Source organism: Saccopteryx bilineata, chromosome X, assembly GCF_036850765.1.
Source record: "Saccopteryx bilineata isolate mSacBil1 chromosome X, mSacBil1_pri_phased_curated, whole genome shotgun sequence".
NCBI lineage: Eukaryota > Metazoa > Chordata > Mammalia > Chiroptera > Emballonuridae > Saccopteryx > Saccopteryx bilineata.
Window position 1 is genome coordinate 99525752 of NC_089502.1, and position 19670 is coordinate 99545421.

Consider the following 19670-nt stretch of genomic DNA (forward strand, 5'->3'; position numbering starts at 1 on the left):
AAACCAAAAAAAGCTGTCCCTTTAAAAAAAAAATAAAATAAAAAGTACATACAACCTGTGGGGGCAGCTGTGTTAGGCTTGCTTGTGGGTTTACCAGCTGCAAGCATTTTGCTTGATTGGTGTGTGAGCAAGTGGCAGAGGGTGCCTGGGCGGCTATTCTTCCAGATCGCTCTCCCACCACCGCGAGGCGCGGTTTTCCTTGCTCCCTTGCCCTTACTGTGAATAGCAGATTTTTCTTTGTTTAGTAGCTCATTCTCTTTTGTTGTTTTTTTGCTGCCTGTCTTTGTGAGCCTCCAATAAACTGGTATGGCTTGACACTTTCCGGTTCCGCATTTTCTCTATTTGTCCAAATCCAATGCGAAAGCCAGGCCACCAGCATTACATAACTAAATACCCAAACCACAAACAAGCCAATTAAAAAATGGCGAAGGAACAGAATAGACACTTCTCCAAAGAGAACATACAGATGCTCAACATCACTAATCATCAAAAAGATGAAAATTAAAATCACAATGAGATATCACCTCACACATATCAGAATGGTTATCATGTATAAATCAACAAACAACAGGTGATGGTGAGGATGTGAAGGAAAGGGAACCTTTGTGCGTTGTTGGTGGGAATGCAGACTGGTGCAGCCACTATGAGAAACAGTGTGGAGGGTCCTCAAAAAGTTAAAAATGGAACTGCCTTATGACTCAGCAATTTTACTTCCAGGTATATATCTAAAGCAGGGGTCAGGAACCTTTTTGGCTGAGAAAGCCATGAACGCCACATATTTTAAAATGTAATTCCATGAAAAAAAAATGTAATTCCGTGAGAGCCATATAACCACCTGTGTACTTTACATATTATCCAATAAAAATTTGGTGTTGTCCCGGAGGACAGCTGTGATCGGCTCTAGCCACCCGCAACCATGAACATGAGCTTGAGGAAATGAATGAATTGTAATACATGAGAATAGCCCTGGCCGGTTGGCTCAGCGGTAGAGCGTCGGCCTAGCGTGCGGAGGACCCGGGTTCGATTCCCGGCCAGGGCACACAGGAGAAGCGCCCATTTGCTTCTCCACCCCTCCCCCTCTCCTTCCTCTCTGTCTCTCTCTTCCCCTCCCGCAGCCGAGGCTCCATTGGAGCAAGGATGGCCTGGGCGCTGGGGATGGCTCTGTGGCCTCTGCCCCAGGCGCTAGAGTGGCTCTGTTTGCAACATGGCGAGGCCCAGGATGGGCAGAGCGTCGCCCCTGGTGGGCGTGCCGGGTGGATCTCGGTTGGGTGCATGCGGGAGTCTGTCTGACTGTCTCTCCCTGTTTCCAGCTTCAGAAAAATGAAAAAATAAATAAATAAAAAATCAACCAATTTTCTTTAAGAGAGAAGAAGGGAGATAGTGAGACAGGCTTCTGTATGCGTCATGACCAGGATCCACCTGGCAATCCCTGTTTTGGGCCGATGCTCAAATCAATCCAGCTAATCTCAATGCCTGAGGCCGATGCTTGGACCAACCAAACCACTGGCTGCGAGAAGAGAATAGAGAGAGAAAAGGGAGAGGGAACGAAAAGAAGCAGATGGTTGCTTCTCCTGTGTGTCCTGACTGGGGATTGAACCTGGGACATCTGCACACTGGGGCGATGCTTTATCCACTGAGCCAACCGGCCAGGGGGCCAATCAAATTTTTTTCAATTATAAAAAAATAAGTGGTAGTACATATATACAATGGAATATTACTCAGCATTTTAAAAAAGAATAAAATCGCCTGACCAGGCAGTGGCGCAGTGGATAGAGCCTCGGACTGGGATGCAGAGGACCCAGGTTCAAGACCCTGAGGTTGCCAGCTTGAGCGCGGGCTCATCTGGTTTGAGCAAAGCTCACCAGCTTGTACCCAGGGACCCAGGGACACTGGCTCGAGCAAGGGGTTACTCGGTCTGCTGTAGCCTCCCGGTCAAGGCACATATGAGAAAGCAATCAATGAACAACTAAGGTGTCACAGCGAAAAACTGATGATTGACGCTTCTCATCTCTCTCCGCTCCTGTCTGTCCCTGTCTCTGTAAAAAAAAAAAAAAAAAAAAAAAAGAATAAAACCTTACCATTTGGGATAGCATGGATAGACTTAGAGAGTATTATGCTAAATGAAATCAGTCAGTCAGAGAAAGACAAATACTAATATGATTTCACTTATATTTGGAATCTAAAGAACAAAATAAACGAACAAACAAAATTGAAACAGACTCAGATGCAGAGAACAGACGGATGGTTGCCAGAGGTGAAGAAAGGTGAAGAGATTAAGAAGTACAAATTGATTGTAACAAAATACTCACAGGGATGAAGAGTACAGCACAGGGAGCATAGTCAGTAACATTGTAATAACTATGCATGGTGTCAGGTGGGCACTGGCAATATCGGGGGAGCAGTTTGTGAGGTGTATAATTGTCTGACCACTGTGCTATATACCTGAAACTAATACAAAGTGATATTGAATGTAAACTGTAATAATAATAATAATTAGCCTGACCTGTGGTAGCGCAGTGGATAAAGCATTGACCTGGAAATGCTGAGGTCGCTGGTTCGAAACCCTGGGCTTGCCTGGTCAAGGCACATATGGGAGTTGATACTTCCAGCTCCTCCCCCCTGTCTCTGTCTCTCTCTGTCTCTCTCTGTCCCTCTCTGTCTCCTCTCTAAAATGAATAAATAAAATAAAAAAAATAAAAAATAATAATAATAATTAAAAACTATATATAGCCTAACCTGTGGTTGTACAGTGGTTAGAGCATCGACCTGGAATGCTGAGGTCACCAGTTTGAAACCCTGGGCTTTCCAGGTCAAGGCACATATGAGAAGCAACTACTATGAGTTGATACTTCCCGCTCCTGCCCCCACTTTCTCTCTCTCTTCTCTAAAATCAATAAATAAAATCTTAAAAAAAAACACAACTGTGTGTGTGTGTGTGTGTGTGTGTGTAAGAGAGAGAGAGAGAGAGAGAGAGAGAGAGAACAGAAGACTTACTGTATTTCCCCATGTATAAGATGCTCCCATGTATAAGATGCACCTTAATTTAGGGGCCCAAAATTTGGGGAAAAATGTGTTACATAAAGTTATTGGGCTCAAGTTTTATTCATCATAAAATTTATACAACTCCTCATTGCTGTCAAATGCAAGTGAAAAATCTACAACAACTGTATAAGACACACCCAGTTTTTAGACCTTAAATTTTTCGAAAAATGGTGCATCTTATACATGGGGAAATACGGTACATTTGAAATGTGTATATAAAAAAACTGGAAAGGAAGAGGGCAACGTTGTGTCTAGAGATTTCTTTCCTATTAAAATTCCTTTAACATTGTTGCGGGAGGAAAGCCAAAGCATCCAGTGACTTTCTGTTCCCATCCTGAGAAATTGAAGGTCGATACCAAACATACACGACTGAAGGCAGTCACCTCCAGGGGAGGCCCAAAGATGCAGATGCTTGGCCCTGCTGGAGCTTTCTGCAGATCAGGAATCAGACAGCAGATGGTGTGGTGTTATGTCTCAGAAAGGGCAAGAGCAATCTAATCAGTTTTGCAAAACTAAATAATAAAATTGTACACTGTATTCTGTTAGTTTCTTATGCATGATATCATGCTTTTGCTTAATAAATGGATAGCTGATCTAAGTCACCTCAATCCTGGAGAGATTGGGGTCCTCCACTTGCAGTATTGTTGCTGCCTCATTCCTTTGCGGCTCCTCTTCATGAAACCCTGGATACTAACAACACGTTGTATTAAAAAATTATTAAGTGGAAAAAAGGTCATGTTTTAAACCACTCTCATGTGTTGGACAGGCCTCTTGGACTCCTGGGAGTGTGTGTGAGGGTCCTACCTGTCCCAGTGAAGTGTAGAAAAGAAAGATTCCCTATTCCTGGCCTTGAGGTCAGTCTCTCAGGCTATGGCCTTGGGCTAGCTTTGCAAAGTTGCAGGTATATAGATAAACATTGTAAGTAAGCTTGTTTCACTGCTTTGTTTTACCCTCCCCATTATGCTTTCTCCCCTCCCCATTTCTCAATTAGTGTATAATTCCACCTATAAAACCTAATTCCAAATGTAGTCAGGGCCGCATTGATTTGAAGAGCTTCGGCCTCCGTGTGGTCCGCGCACATAGCTAGGAGCTCCTTAATTATCTAATTTGGCTTTGTGATTGTGTGGCAAGATGTTTGTTTCTCACTGTTTCATTATAACACCAGGAGGACTGGGAGCATGTGAGGACTAGAATCGGACTCTGTTCTAGAAGGAATAAGGGAGAGAAGGGGAATCCATGGTGGGGCTTATGTTGTTGGTTGTTCTATTCATGGCAATCAGGGGCTGATGGAACCTGTCATTTCTCTAAACAGCTTACAGCTGGACTGACAGGCAGTCAGAATAACCATTTGGTTAACTGTATAACTGGTTGACTACAGAACTCATGGACCAACAAGGATAGGGGTAGTTTCAGGAACTGACAATGAGATTTCCCCGATGCTGTGTGGTACTACTGAATAGCTAATAATTACAGCTCATCTGGGACTGACTGGGGCTGGCGGTCTGACAGCATAAAAGACTGACAGTATAAAAGACCGGCAGCCTGACTCCTGACCCATGGTGGCAGGATGCTGTGGAAGGATTACTTATTGCTAGGAATCCACACTTGGCCAGAGGGAGTGTCTGGATATTATACTGCCTGGTGAAGTGTAAAGGAGGTCTAGCCTAAGGGGATTTCAGGCTGGCTGATGGACAGATCTGTGGTCCTCTGATAGGCAGCTGTCTCTGGTGACTGTCTACACTGACCGAATCACAGCGTGCTTGACAGACCATGTGCTCAGTTGGATGCCAAGCATGGCTACCTGGCTGACTGACAATATGATGAGGGGCGGGCAGACAGTCACAGGCCCACTGACCAACTGAAAGAGCTGCGCAGCTGTCTGACTCCATGGCCGTACAAGGTTAGAATCACAGCAGCCCTAATGGGTCAGAGGATACTGTCCAATAGGGGGTATGCCTCCCTGAAAAACGACAGGCTGCTGACAAGTGGCTTGGAGGCTTAATGCTACCTTTAGTTACTATGACTATTTGCTCTGAGGGAATAAACTACCTACTCATTGTGGGAATGAGGGGAGAATGACAGTCACTGACACCTGATGGTGTACAGTGTGACTGCCTGACAGGGCTACAGGAGATGCTGACAGTGCCAGCCAGGCCTGTCTTAAAGGAGGGCATGGCTGGTAGCTGGGGCTTCCTGAGCGGATCGTGAGATGACTTCCCCAGGGAGATTCAGAGCAGGTGCCAGAGCATGGGTAGCCAGAGAAACTGCTGCTTGAGTGACTGCCAGTGAAGAAGGGATTGTCTCAGGCAATGACAGGCTGACTAGCAGCGTGGCTGTTAGTAAGCGACGCATGTCCACTTCTCGGGACTCCGGCGGCGGAGGGGGGGGTAGTGGGGGCACGGATGGCTGTTGCTAGTGACTGATGGTGAGAATGGTGGGCGGGGTCTGACTAGGCAGTTATGATAACTGATCCACTGTGTGATTTGATTCTGGATTGGTTTTGAGACTGAGCAGCAGTCTGGGACCATAGTCCATCGTAGGAGGGGAGTCATGGCATCCTCAGGGTTAAAATGCCATGATGGGCTGCTAGACGGTGGTAATGGGGGTCTGGCAGAACGAAGAATTTCCGCCCCCCCTACCACGGGTCTGGCAGGCTGACAACGGGATTGGCTGACAGCGTGACAGACAGACCGGTGGATGGGCAGGGCCTCTGGCAACCTCCGCAGCCGCTGCCTCTACCGGTGTCCAGACGCACGCCGGGAAAGCGCCCGCGAGCACCCGCCTTCGGGACCGAGCGGAGTGGCAGGAGGGGTCCGGTCACGGCTCGCCGGTTGGTCCGCGCGGTCACTGCTCTCGGTGCGGTGCGGCCAATAGGCTGCGCGTTCTCGGCCACGCCCGCGCGAGCTCTCTTCTCGCGAGGCCGGTTAGGCCCGAATGTCGTTAGCCGTGGGGAAAGATGGCGGAAAATTTAAAAGGTGAAGTAGTGGCGGCAGCGGCGCCGGCCTACTGGCTGGGCTGCGTGGGCTGGAGGGGTAGCGTCGCGGGCTCGGAACCGTGGCGACCGATGCCACGGAGCTGGGAGCCGGAAGCCCAGCGCCGAAAGGCTGGGGCTCGGGAAGCGCGGGCCTGGTGCGCGATGCTGGGCGGGGCAGAGAGGAGGGGGCGCGTGCTTCGGCAGGCAGCGGGCGCGGGGCGAAGTGAGGACTCGTGAGGGGGGCGCGCGCCTCTAAAAGCAACTGGACGGCGCGTGCGCGCGCGCGGGGGTGGCTGGTCCGGGAGGCCGTGCCCGCGCGCGGGAAAATCAGCCGCCGGTGACCGTTACCCGCTTGGTGTCCACGCGAGATGCCGGAAGAAGAGGGAAGAGAAAAGGGTGGGCCTCCTTTCCAGCGTCGGGGGATAGAGGAATCTTTTGGGGAGGGTATCTCCTTGGCGTGATGAGGGAAGGGGCTGCAGTAGAGAGTATTCCCTCTGGAAGAGGGGCAGGGGCTTTCTGAATGGGAGGGCTGGACTCTCCGTGTGCAGGGAAAAAAGGGATGATTTTCTCAGGATGTTGGGGGGGTGGGCTCATCTGGCTAAGGAGAGCTGCGCGGAGGATGGGATCCACAAGTTGGGGGGGCCTCTGAAGGATAGAGTCCACCTGTGGTCAGTGCTGCGCCAGTAGCTGAAGATGGGAGCTGAGAGCTCTTGAGTAGGGTTTCAAATGCAAGTTAAGGGGTTTGAAAAAGAAGAGACGTCACAGGGAGAGGAAGGCGTGGGCACAGGCCGAGTCTCCACTAGGCCCGGCTAAGTGGGGGGGGGGGATACTGCAAACGAAATAATTTTGCAGCGCTCTTGTACATTCTTAGCTGACGTCTAGAACATGTCATGAGTTTAAATGTTTGATTTTTTTTAAATGGGAAATAGAAAATATTAATAGGATGAGGACTGATTACATTTGGAATGAGTACTGTAAAATGATCTGAGAAAATGGCTTCTGAAGCACATTAAGAATGTGCCTTGAATCTTTGAACCAGAAGGCATTTAAAAAAATCTGTTTGTCTCAAAAAATTTTGGTAGCCCCAAAATGTTCTAGGTATATTTTAAGGAATCATTGTCAATAACCTATTACAGTTTTGCCTGTTTCTGAATCCCTTTGAGTAAGCTTTACCCTTTACAGAAATGTGGATGAGGCAGAGAAAATCAGAATGCATTGTGAAAAAAAATATACCTTGTGGGTTTAAGACAACCAGACTAATCTCATTCAGGGAGGCTTCTTGTAATGTTAATGTACTAACCACTCCACAATCTCTTATTCATAATTCCAAAATCTAAAGAATCCTGAAAACTTAAATTTGGCACTATTCAATGGCAAAACTAGACTATAAGATGGGACTGTTCAATGCCACTATCTTGCATCTTTATTTCTCCTATTTAATGTGAAAATTCAGACTTTTGCTGCAGAGTTATTAAGGTGTTTGATTATTGCTTGAAGCACTTGACCACACTGGTGGTGTTAGGTAATGTATGGGATATACCTAGAACTGGACTTGTGAAATTTTTTTAAAAAATTGAATTTTTACAACACATCTGACCCGGGGATTTCAGATTAGGTCTTTTGAACCAGTCTTTCCAGTTTTAGTGCCCTGGAGGTTTTAACCCCACCCCGTCTATGCCCTTTGGGCAGTGTATCCTATTGAGATGAGAGGTTGGTCTCTGCTAAGTGAGGGGGGAAGATTAGGTCCTGAACGCTAGGGTGGTTTTGCAGACATTGGTAATGCTGGGAATAGATTCCTTTAGGATGATCTATCCATGCAGCAGGTCCCACTTGGAGGTCTGCTGTTGCAGGGGTAGGTAGCCTTGGATAGTGAACGTTGGGGTTGAAGGAACTAGCACATTTCATTTCTGTGGTAGATAGTTCTCAGCATTAGGAATTCCTATAGATTACATTTCTCTGACTCGGAGATAGTCCTTCTGAAGTCCCAGAGAGGACTTGGGGTACCCTTTGACCCCTGGCCTTGCCAGGATCCCAGGTAATGTTCTTTGTGGACTCCTTGTCCTAGGCTGCAGTGTGGACTGTAAGTCTTCATGGAATCAGCTACAGGACCTGTGCCGCCTGGCCAAGCTCTCATGCCCTGCCCTTGGCATTTCCAAGAGGAATCTGTATGACTTTGAAGTCGAGTACCTGTGTGATTATAAGAAGATCCGCGTGAGTCTCGGGTGACCATGGCCGGGCGGGGGTGTCTCAAGGAAGCTGGTTTCCTGCTCTTTTGCTTCCCACTGTCTGCATTTGACTCCAAAGGGAATTTTCTATTATTTTTTTTACTTTGATTAAAAAAAATAGAATTAGTAGGCCCTCTTATCCCTATTTTACTGGTGGGGAAACCAAGTGACTTTCTGAGAGAGGCAGGAGCCAAGACGAATTCCTGAAGAAGCCTCTGCTCCTACCTCCTGAAAATACAAACCAGTTGCAAAGATTGAGCTGCTAAGCCCAGGAGTGGGGATGAGGATAGCTAATGGCTATTTAACACTCAGTGAGTGTGCAAGGCACCTCCCTCAGAAACTCGTTTAATCCCCCCAACGACACTGTGAAATGGGAACTGTTATCATGGCCAGAGGAGGTGAGGGCAGGATAGTTAAGAGAATAGACTGGATCCTAGCACATTTGGGTTCAAATCCTGGTTGTGTAATCCCACGATACTTATGCAAATTATGTACTTCGTTTTCCTCATCTATAATGAGGATGCTTAGTATTTACCTATAGAATTGTGAGTATTAAATTAGTTAATAATACTTGTAAGCTGCTTAGAACAGTACATGCTGCATAATGTATGCTAAAAAAAATTTTTTTTAGCCTTTTTCCTTATTTACAGATGAGGAAACTAAGGCCCAGCAAAATTACATAACTTGTCCAAGGCCACACAGCTGGGGAGTGACAGGTTCAGAATTTGTACCCAGGGCGTCTAACTAGAATCTATGTAGTTAGACTTTGTCCTATAGCTAACTGCGTCTCGACAATAAAAGGTCTCTTTGGCTGCTGTGTGGGGAACAGACTATAGGGGCAAAGGTGGAAGCAAAGAGGTCACTGAGGAGGCTACTTCTGCAGTCCAGGCAAGCGATAATGGTGGGGGCAGCGAGGATAGTTGGAAGTGGCCAGATTCTGGGTGTGGTCTGAAGGGGGGTGATAGGCTTTGCTGAGGGCAGATGTTGGGAGTAGTGGAGAAAGGAGTCAAGAACTGCTCCAAGAGTTGGGGCCTAGCAGCTAGTGGGAGGGAGCTAATGATGGGGAAAACAGAGAGGGGAGCAGGTTTAGACCAGTGGTCCCCAAACCCCAGGCTGCGGACCGATACTGGTCCACAGAGAAAGAATAAATAACTTACATTATTTCCGTTTTATTTATATTTAAGTCTGAACGAGGTTTTATTTTTAAAAAATGGCCTGACCAGGCGGTGGCGCAGTGGATAGAGCGTAGGACTGGGATGCGGAGGACCCAGGTTCGCGACCCTGAGGTCGCCAGCTTGAGCGTGGGCTCATCTGGTTTGACCAAAGCCCACCAGCTTTGACCCAAGGTCGCTGGCTCAAGGGATTACTCGGTTTGCTGAAGGCCCGCGGTCAAGGCACATGTGAGAAAGCAATCAATGAACAACTAAGGTGTTGCAACACGCAATGAAAAACTAATGATTGATGCTTCTCATCTCTCTCTGTTCCTGTCTGTCTATCCCTCTCTCTGACTCTCTCTCTGTCTCTGTAAAAACAAACAAACAAAAAAACGACCAGATTCTCTGTTACATCTGTCTAAGACTCAGTCTTGATGCTTGCCTCGTAAGTTCGACAATTATATTTAAAATACCACAGATTTTACGCCGGTCGCATAATTTTATTTTGTGCATTTATCCATCCCACCTTAAAGGCCGGTCCGTGAAAATATTTTCTGATGCTAAACCGGCCTGTGGCCCAAAAAAGTTTGGGGACCACTGGTTTAGACGATTAAATTAAAAGTTGGAATTTAGATATATAGTATGAATAGAGCAGGACTTGAACTTAGTGATCCTGGCTTTAGAGCCTATGCTTTTTAACCAATGCATGGAGTCATTCCAGAAAAGGGTGGGCAGTAGTTTGGGTGTTATCCATTGGTTTTGGGATGGAAGTCCCATGAAGGCTGGCCCAAGGGTCTTGCCACTTATGGTGGCCCCCATCCCCCTTGTCCCCCAACAGGAACAGGAGTATTACCTGGTAAAATGGCGTGGATACCCAGAGTCAGAGAGTACCTGGGAGCCACGGCAGAATCTCAAGTGTGTGCGCATTCTCAAGCAGTTCCACAAGGACTTAGAACGGGAGCTGCTCCGGCGGCACCATCGGTCAAAGCCACCCCGGCACCTGGACCCGAGCTTGGCCAGCTACCTGGTGCAGAAAGCCAAACAGAGGCGGGCCCTCCAGCTCTGGGAGCAGGAGCTCAATGCCAAGCGCAACCACCTGGGACGTATCACCGTGGAGAATGAGGTGGATCTGGATGGCCCCCCGCGAGCCTTTGTATACATCAACGAGTACCGTGTCGGTGAGGGTATCACTCTCAATCAGGTGGCCGTGGGCTGCGAGTGCCAGGACTGCCTGTGGGCACCCGCAGGAGGCTGCTGCCCTGGGGCATCACTGCACAAGTTCGCCTACAATGACCAGGGCCAGGTGCGGCTGCGAGCTGGGCTGCCCATCTACGAGTGCAACTCCCGTTGCCGCTGTGGGTATGACTGCCCCAACCGCGTGGTAAAGAAGGGCATCCGCTACAACCTCTGCATCTTCCGCACGAATGATGGGCGCGGTTGGGGCGTTCGCACGCTGGAGAAGATCCGCAAGAACAGCTTCGTCATGGAGTACGTGGGAGAGGTAGGGAGACAGGACCGTGCATGCATGTGCAGCTCTTCCCACCTTGTGTTCCCACTGTGTGTGCCCAGCTCTCATCATGGTGTGCCTGCAGCTTCCGTGCTTTCCCTGTGGGAAAGTTAGGGGGAGGGCATTTAAGCCAAGTGCAAGTAATATCGTGGCAGGGCAGAGGATTCCAAGCTGGAAGTTAAAAGCACATTGAAACACTTCTAGACTGCTGATTTCGTGAGGGTACTTAGCAAAGAGGAGAGTGGGAACTGAAATCCAGGCAGTGTTCCTTTTAACAGGCTGTGTGGTCTGCACAGGGTTGCGTCACCTGGAAAGGCACTTCTCATTTTACAAGGGTCCATCTAATTGCTAAACAGTGTCTTCCCAGAGAGCACCTTTTACTAACCGGCACAAAAGAAACACAGTGTGGAGTAGAACGTAGACTTGCGCTGCGGAGGTTGGTGCTCCCTCCTCTAGACCTGCAGGGTGCCGCAGAAGGCCCATCAATATTAGGCAGGCTAGCTGCCACATCAGACAACCTGCAAGTCGTGGTAGCTTTGCGCATTAGAAGTCTGTCTGTTCCTGTAACAGGCTAGCGTGGCTGTTTGGGCAGTGTCCTCCCACACAGCAGTGTGGCCACTAGGCTCTTTCCCTCTTGTACCTTCGCCATACCTGAGAGCCTTGGGGCTGCCTCAGCCTCAGCCTTGCCTGGCAGGCTGGCCAAGAGGGAGCAGAGGGGCAAGTTTCTAATAGGCCAAGTCTGGACAGTGTACATCACGTCTGTCCACATCCACTGGCTGGTACTGTCAACTGGCCTTACCTCCATACAAGGGGAGGCTGAGAAGTTTGATTTAGCAATGTGTCCAGGTGGAAAACGAGGGATTTGGGTGAATAACTAGCAAGTGTCTACAACAAGTGTCAGGTTTAAAGATGGGAGGCAATGGGCATTTGGGTTGGATAGCTCTTTGTTATGTAGGACCATCTCATGCATTAAGAGGCAGCTCTTTGCTATGTAGGACCATCTCATGCATCAAGGGACAGCTCTTTGCTATGTAGGACCATCTCATGCATCAAGGGACAGCTCTTTGTTATGTAGGACCATCTCGTGCATCAAGGGACAGCTCTTTGCTATGTAGGACCATCTCGTGCATCAGGGGACAGCTCTTTGTTATGTAAGACCATCTCCTGCATCAAGGGACATTTAACATTCTCTGGACCTGGACCATTTAAATCCATGAGTGCCCTGTGAATGGTGACAACCCCAAATTCCTCCATATTTCCACAGGTTTCTTAGGGGTTGCTGTGGTTGGGAAGTGACAAAAATTGGCCTAAGGGACACATCCCTGAGGATGTGCACACTGTAGTAATGACACTGATGAAGAGGAGAGGCTTCATTTTGACAGACAATAAAGTAGAGAGGGTTGTAGCCCTGGGAGGCAGGGACAATTTAGAAGCAGAGCAGTCCACGCTGCAGAGGACCCTTACAGTCTGGATGAGGAGATGTCCATGCCCCCGATAATTCTGGTGATCTGGTGGAGGAAATGTCAACACGTCAAAGGATCTGACAGTCTGGAAGAAGGAGGAGGTGGCCATACCCCAGAGGGGTCCTTACAATCTGCAGGAAGAGGTGTCCACATCCCAGAGTGACCTCGAGGATGACAGCAAGCTCTCCACACTCCAGAGGACCCTGGTGGTCTGCCTTAGGAAGTCTCGACACCCACAGTGCCCTGACAGGAAAAAGAAGTGTCCTTTCCCCAGAGGGATAACAGTCTAAAGGAGATCAGGTCTACACCCAGGAGGACTCTTGACAGCCTAGAGGAAGTGTCCACACCCTCAGCGTCCTGACACTGGAGGAGGTGTCTAGACCTGAGGGATGCTAACAGTGGGGAGGAGATGTTACACCTCAGGGATGTCAGCATTCTGGAGGAGGCTATGCCCACACTCCAGAGCCTTTGGTGGTCTGGAGGAGGAGTGCCCTGACCCTGTAGGAGCCCGGCAGTTCTAGAGGAAGTCCAGGGAAGGTAGTGTGTCTAGCCTCACTCCTGTACTGCTGATCTCGAGGAAAGGCTGTCTGCAACACAGGATCCTGAGGTGAGGAGGAGGGGTCTGCAGCCCTCAGGTTACTTCTGGCTGCTCTTCCTCAGTGTCCTTTCTCCTCTGCCCTGTAAAGATGGGGCTTTCCAGGGGCCCTCTGGTTCCCTGTCTTCACTCTTCCTACTCTCCACACATTCTCTCTGAGCTATTTCTTAGCCTTCCTCCTGCTACATTCAGCCACTTCCAGGCCTTCTTCCACTATTCTCAGAACTGTGGGACCTTCTGATGGCAACAGAGGCCCCCAAACACTACCAGAGCCAAACTCATCTCACATCCCCCTGAGAGGAAGCAGCGTGGGCAGGTAGGCGGGTGGCCTCTGTAGTCCAGCTGCCCAAGGTTGAGTCCCAGCTCCCCCACGCACCAGCATCACTTCACCCCCAGTGTCTCAGTGCCCCAATCTGTAGAATGGGAATGGTAACTGCACCCACCTCCTACATTTGTAAGAACTAAATGAGTCGTCATGTGTGAAACACTTAAACACTGTTCAGTATGCAGTAAGTCTTCAATCAGTGTTAGCCATCACATTCCCAAATTCAGAAAACCAAAAGTTTTTTTGTAACCCATCTGGCTCTAAAACCTAACTGGACCTAACTTGGGCCTGTTTATAGTCTTTTTATCCTACTTGATATGAATAGTCATACATTTCATTGTGGAAACGCTAATAAATTTGATTACATGGTGCTGTACCAGACCCTACCTGGGTGTTATATAATCAAGGGTACACAGCCCCACCAGTTCACCACCTTGTCCTACATTCTGGACCTGGCGGGCACTCTCCTGCCTCTGCCACGACAGTCCCTCCACACGGGCTGCCCTTACCCCTCTGCACCTTCCCACCTCTGTCAGCACCCTCACCTTCAACAGAGAAGGATCGCCTGTCCTATCCATTCTAAAACGTAAGTTTTCTTCATATTTTAACACCTCTGAGGTGATGGTGGGTCTCAATTAAATGATGGCGTATCATTTAATGAGCAGCAGTTTCTCCTTTCTTGAAAAAGGGCATGTAAAATAAAGGGAACCGCTTAGATTTTGACAAGATACAGGACTCAAGCGCTCCTAACACGGTTTGGTTCCTAACTAAAACAAAAACAAACAGCTCTCACACCCCTCATCTTTTCGAATCCTTACAACAGCCCCTGTCTGGCTGGGATTGTTGTCACTGTCATCCCCATGCTACAGGTGAGAAAATGGAGGCCACGAGCTGTGTGGTAGAGTGCTCAGAGTCATCAAGCTAGCCATCAGTGGGTTAAAAAAATCCCAAGTGTCTAAAATGGGTGCCCTGCCAGATCTGATGGGGTTGTTTTTTTTGTTTTGTTTTGTTTTTTCAGATGAGGAAGTAGGCAAGAGGGAAAGAACATTCAGAATCCCATATATCTGGGAGGGGGCAGATCAGTAATCATACTGGGAGTCTTTTTGGTTCCTGTTTATGTCAACACCCTTTCCAACCTGCCAGTTTATAGCTCATTTATCTTCCCCAGCCGTTCTGGAAGGTTGCTAGGGAGCAGAGAGATCTGGACTGATTTGTTCCTGCGTTCTCAGGGTGGCCCAGCCCTTACAGAGTGGGACTGAAAAGACAGCAGGAACGGTTTGTGCCCTGGAGGGCAGGCAGTGTGACTCATTCCTGATGAGACTTGGGAGCAGGTAGGGGCAGAGCAGGCAGGAAGATGAGGCTGGGGAGATTGTGGAGCAATCCCTCTGGTTGGGAAGGGGCTGAAAGGAAGAAGCTGGCTCACACCACCCTGTATGGACCTGAGCCCAGCAGAAGCTGCTCTTGGATCCCAGGGCTTCGGAGAGGGTAGGGAGAACCAGGAAGGCTGCACAGGGGAGGAACATCTAGAGCTGATGCTGCAAGAATGCCTGTCCTCCACGAGGCGGGGGGACTGGCCTTGCTGTCTTCTCAAAGTGCTTCTTGCCTCCTGTTCTGTCCCTCAGGAGAGGTCCCCACTCTTCAACCTGGTGTCAAAGCCCTTTTATGATATGCAGCTTGCTTTAAATGGTGCCTCTATTTTCCATTGCCCTTGAACCCTAAGTACTCTTGCACTGTGGATATCGATTCCGTCTGTCACAAGACTGACCCGTGAAGGATAGGAGTGGGCCTGGTCCCTGGACTTCCCCACTAAACTGACCTCTGAGGGCAAGCCTGATTCCTGTGTTTCCCCCATCCAACTGGAACCCCTGAGAATGGGGACCTGGCCTGGTCCCTGTGTCTCCTCCAGCAGTCACTGACTTGTGCGCACTAGGACCAGGCGAAGGATAAGCCTCAAAAATCTACTATGAATGAGTGAATAAACAAAAATTTGGGGTACAGGGGAACCAGGTTTCCTGAAGGGAAAGTGGGCATATGGGGCAGTGAGCAGTGTGACCTGAGGGATAAATCTTGGTCTTCTAAAGGTGTTAACATTTGACAAAGGAGCAGAGGCTGGAGGTGATGGTGTAAGAGGCAGGGAGGAGACAGGACACTAGTGTGGCCATCCTCACCGGAGAAAACGGAGGGTGGTCAAGGCTAGAAGGGGGGAGTTGAAGATAGAAACAGCATGGCCACTAGTTGGCATGAGGGTGAGCAAGGAAGGAGGCCAAGGTGGGTCCAGTGTCAGAAGGGGGCTGGTGATGGGCAGCAAGTCTCCGGGAAAAGGAGAGGAGAGGAAGAAGGTAGGGGGTAGGAGAGAGTGTTCTAGTTGCCTGTGGGACCAACTGCTGTGCAGAAACTAGGCAGGTTGCTGGGCTAGAAAGAATAAAAGGGCAAAGGGCATTTCTTGTGAGTCTGCTGTGTGCTGTACACTACTGGCACTTGTTTTTGAGGGCTGGGCAGGAACCTAGAGTAGAGAATGAGATCTGCCTGGTTTGGAGGGACCCTTGGCTGAGGCATGGGCAGTCTTGGATACTGGGGGAGCCTCACCCAGAGACTGGCATGGTTGGCCACACGGGATTACCAGAAGGCTGTGGCTAGCCCCAGAGGGAAGCAGGAACTGGAGGGATGGAGAGGGATGGAGAGGGAGAGGGATTGGGCTGGGCGGGGGTGGAGTGGGGAATCCATCTTATGTGGGAGGCAAGGACAGGTCACGGCTAGGATGGCGGAGCAACTTTTTTTTACCAAGTCAGTAGAGCCCCGCCCCCGCCCCGCCAGGGAGGAAGAGATTCCTCCTGCTGTCTTAAATCCCAGTTGTTGGCACTGTACAGCATCAGGGCTGAGGGAGAGGTTCCTACCTGAGCTCTCATCTCTCTTTTCATCTTCCTTCTGTGTGTTTGGCGGCAGGCAGCCTCTTTCTTGCATCTGAGACTCTCAGGGGTCTTGCTCTTACCTCCAGACCTGGGACTTTCATATTACACTTCTGTCCGTTTCTCACTTCCTGCCTCTAGCTCTTGTCTGAGTCTCAGATTCAGTCTCTCCCTCCCCACCAGCCCAGGGCTTTTCATGCTGTCTTTCTCACTGCTGTGTGCATGGCTCTGTGCCAGCTCTCCTCTCCCATGCTGGGTCCTGCGCTGCCTCTGGACCTCTTGCATGGATCAGCTTTTCTTGTTCTCCCCGCTATCCTCTCCATCTCTGTTGATCCCTGGGTATTTTTCATTCTTGCCCTTGATCTGGGTCTCCTGTGTCTTCCTATGGGTCTCTCATGGGAGTGTATCTGTGTCTTTCTGTCTGTCTGCTTACTGTTTTGCCCTGGGACCTTGTGGCTGTCCTCCACCCACCACTGACTCCCTGGACTATCCAGAGGCCTGAGGAGGGATGGGTGGTGGGCAGTTGAGGCCCAGGCCCCTGAGAAGGGCTAACAGACCCTCTGCCTCCCTGACTAGCATGTGTCCATGCTTGCTAGCCACATGGGTGGGGGGCCAGGCACTGTATTGGCTTTCCTGAGCCTTCTTGGCCAATATTCCCCTCCCTTATGACCTTCTCCCCAGATCATTACCTCAGAGGAGGCGGAGCGACGCGGACAGATCTACGACCGCCAGGGTGCCACATACCTCTTCGACCTGGACTACGTGGAGGATGTGTACACCGTGGATGCTGCCTATTATGGCAACATCTCCCACTTTGTCAACCACAGTGTGGGTACCCCACATGTGGGTGGGGGTCGGGAGGAGCAGGCTGGGCCCCTCCTCACCCTCCTGCTGTTCTTTTTCTCCCAGTGTGACCCCAACCTCCAGGTGTACAACGTTTTCATAGACAACCTTGATGAACGGCTGCCCCGCATTGCTTTCTTTGCCACAAGAACCATCTGGGCAGGCGAGGAGCTCACTTTTGATTACAACATGCAAGGTGGGGGTGTCAAGGGACTGGGGTCAGGGGCATGCAATGACATGGGACACAAGGACCCCTCCCCAAGGAGCTTTAAGATGCTCTTTCTGATTCCCAGTCTCCCGTCCGGGTTTCTGGACCCCCTTTGGGAGTCCCCCCATTCCTAACCCTTGGGCCAACTTTTCCCAAAACTCCTGAGGGAGGAGGATGTTTGGCTTGAAAGTTAAGATCCTTCTGACTCCACAATCTTGTCTGAATATCCCCAGCCCCCCAACCCTCCCCGCTCCTAACCCTCTTTGGCTTTCCTCATTCCAAGCCTCTGGACACCCTATGGCCTCCAAGCAGTCCCCTACTTGACAAACTAGCCACCTCTGAGACACTCAAGAGGGGATCTTTGGCAGGAGAGTTCAGATATCCCTCTGATGCCCAGGTGACCCTTCATTCCTGGACCTCTGCCTGACACAGCCCTCCTGCTTCTCCCTGACAGCCTCGTTTCCCCCATAACCCTCAACCCTTGGCCATCTTCCTAACATTTGAACACCCTCCAGTTTAATGCCCTGGCCCTAGCCCCAAACTGCCAACTCCATGACCCCCTCCTGACCCAAATCCCAGACCTACTCCCAGCCCCCAAGATCCCTGGGTCTCATGGTAAAGGGGCAGCGGGACACTTCACCTGGGTCTTCTAACAAGTCCTTTTCCCTCTGCCCGGCTGTGGCTTCACAGTGGACCCCGTGGACATGGAGAGCACCCGCATGGACTCCAACTTTGGCCTGGCTGTGCTCCCTGGCTCCCCCAAGAAGCGGGTCCGTATTGAATGCAAGTGTGGGACTGAATCCTGCAGCAAATACCTCATCTCGCCCTTCAAAGTCTGAGGCCAGACTGACTGGCCTGAAGCCACCCATCCCACCCACCCCCTACCCACTTGCCCTCTGTCAAAGAATGACTGTCAGGGCCTCCTGCCTGCCTCCACCCGTTCCCCCCCCCCCCGCCCTGTGCTTAGGGTTGTGGTGAGGACTGACTTCCAGAAATTCTCTCTTCCCGTCCCAGCTCCATCCATGGGTTGTACTTAACAACCCCCTTCCCACCTTGAGAAGTAAATCATTAACACCAGGAGTTTCTTCAGTTGTGATTCATAGCCTATCTAGGAGGTCCAAGGGGTGATCCCAGGCCCAGAATAGAAAGATGTTTATGTACTTGATTCTTTCTGGAGCTTGAGGGGTCTGATGCAGGTCATCTTCCTTACATGCTCCACGAGTGTGGAAACTACCCCAGGGCAGGCTGACATGAGCTCAGACTTCCCAGCCCACTTGGTAAAGGAAAGGGTATCTGCAGGGCTGGGGACTGGTTTCTGCTTATGCTCACATGTAGGCTGTGCATCCAAGAAGTAGACGCCCACATGCCACTGGAAGGAGAGTGGATGCCCATGGCCCACTGGCCAATGAGAGGAAGGCAGTCCAGACTCTCCAAACCCTTAAGGTGGACTGGGATTGAGCTCTGCCCTTGAGGTGCACAGAAGGCGCCAGGGAGCCCTGTCGGCGTGTGATGACTGCTGGGACTGCACAGAGCTGGAATCAAGCAAGACCTAGGTAGGCTGTAGATAGCACGTAGGACAAAAGTGTGCATTGATGGGGTGGTGATGAGGTGCCAGGCACTGGGCTGAGCACCTGGTCCACGTAGATTGTCTCAGGGAAGCCTTGAAAACTGTGGAGGTGGATCTTAGGAAAAGGGCCTATGTGGCAGGAGGCCAAGTGTAGTCTCAAAAGTTACCTGCACACAGATGTACATAAGGCGGCGCTGATGGCTGCCTCACCTCTTGCTTCCCCTGTGAGGTCTTCTCCAGGAAGCCTTCCCTGACTACCTGTGCCCAGAGTGCCCCTCTGTGAGACTGTGTGCCCTGCTACCAGATCTGTGTGGCTGTCTGTGTGTCTGTGCTCCCTTCCCTTAGACTGACTTTCAGGCATGGACTGAATTTGATCCTCCCTTGTATATTCCTCAGCCTTACCCGTCTGGGGTAGGCATCAATAAAAGATATTGTTGTCTGAACAAATCAAGGTGTGGGGATTGAGACCTCATGTAGGTGAGAGGCTAGGAACTGGGGCACCCAGGAACATACTCCTCAAACCTCAGCCATTTGACTAGAATACCCCCCATATGGTACCACCTGTACCATCATCTACCTAATACCTTGCTTTATACTTAAATTTTAAAATGCACTGAAAAAGCAAACTAAGTCCATTGCTGTCTAAAATGGAGAAACCATTATCACTTTCCATAAACAAAGATAACCTGATAAATAAATACAGTGGAAATATAGAAATATACAATTCTAGCTGGACCCTCCTGGCTCTTGGAGGCTTTCAACCTAAAGCCTGCCTACTCCACTCAGAGAAAAGTCTGTGCTTTTACTGTATTTACATTTTCTGCAAATATTTGCAGAATATGCAGCAGGGTAGAAAGTGGA

The 19670-nt window shown here is 49.8% G+C and overlaps 1 protein-coding gene across 4 annotated transcripts; it reads left to right on the top strand.

Moving 5' to 3' along the window:
* The first annotated feature begins 4835 nt into the window (after nucleotides 1-4835).
* SUV39H1 (SUV39H1 histone lysine methyltransferase) lies at nucleotides 4836-19256 on the top strand. 4 transcript variants are annotated; one of them, XM_066249705.1, is made up of 6 exons: nucleotides 4836-4942; nucleotides 8082-8227; nucleotides 10234-10896; nucleotides 16873-17019; nucleotides 17101-17230; nucleotides 17933-19256. In XM_066249705.1, exons 1-6 carry the CDS (start codon nucleotides 4930-4932, stop codon nucleotides 18079-18081), a joined length of 1248 nt encoding a protein of 415 aa, XP_066105802.1. In that variant the 5' UTR covers nucleotides 4836-4929; the 3' UTR covers nucleotides 18082-19256. The 4 variants fall into 4 exon arrangements, with proteins under 4 accessions (XP_066105802.1, XP_066105801.1, XP_066105800.1 ...); XM_066249704.1 differs by lacking the exon at nucleotides 4836-4942 and adding an exon at nucleotides 5800-6017; XM_066249703.1 differs by lacking the exon at nucleotides 4836-4942 and adding an exon at nucleotides 6244-6412.
* The last annotated feature ends 414 nt before the right edge of the window (nucleotides 19257-19670 follow it).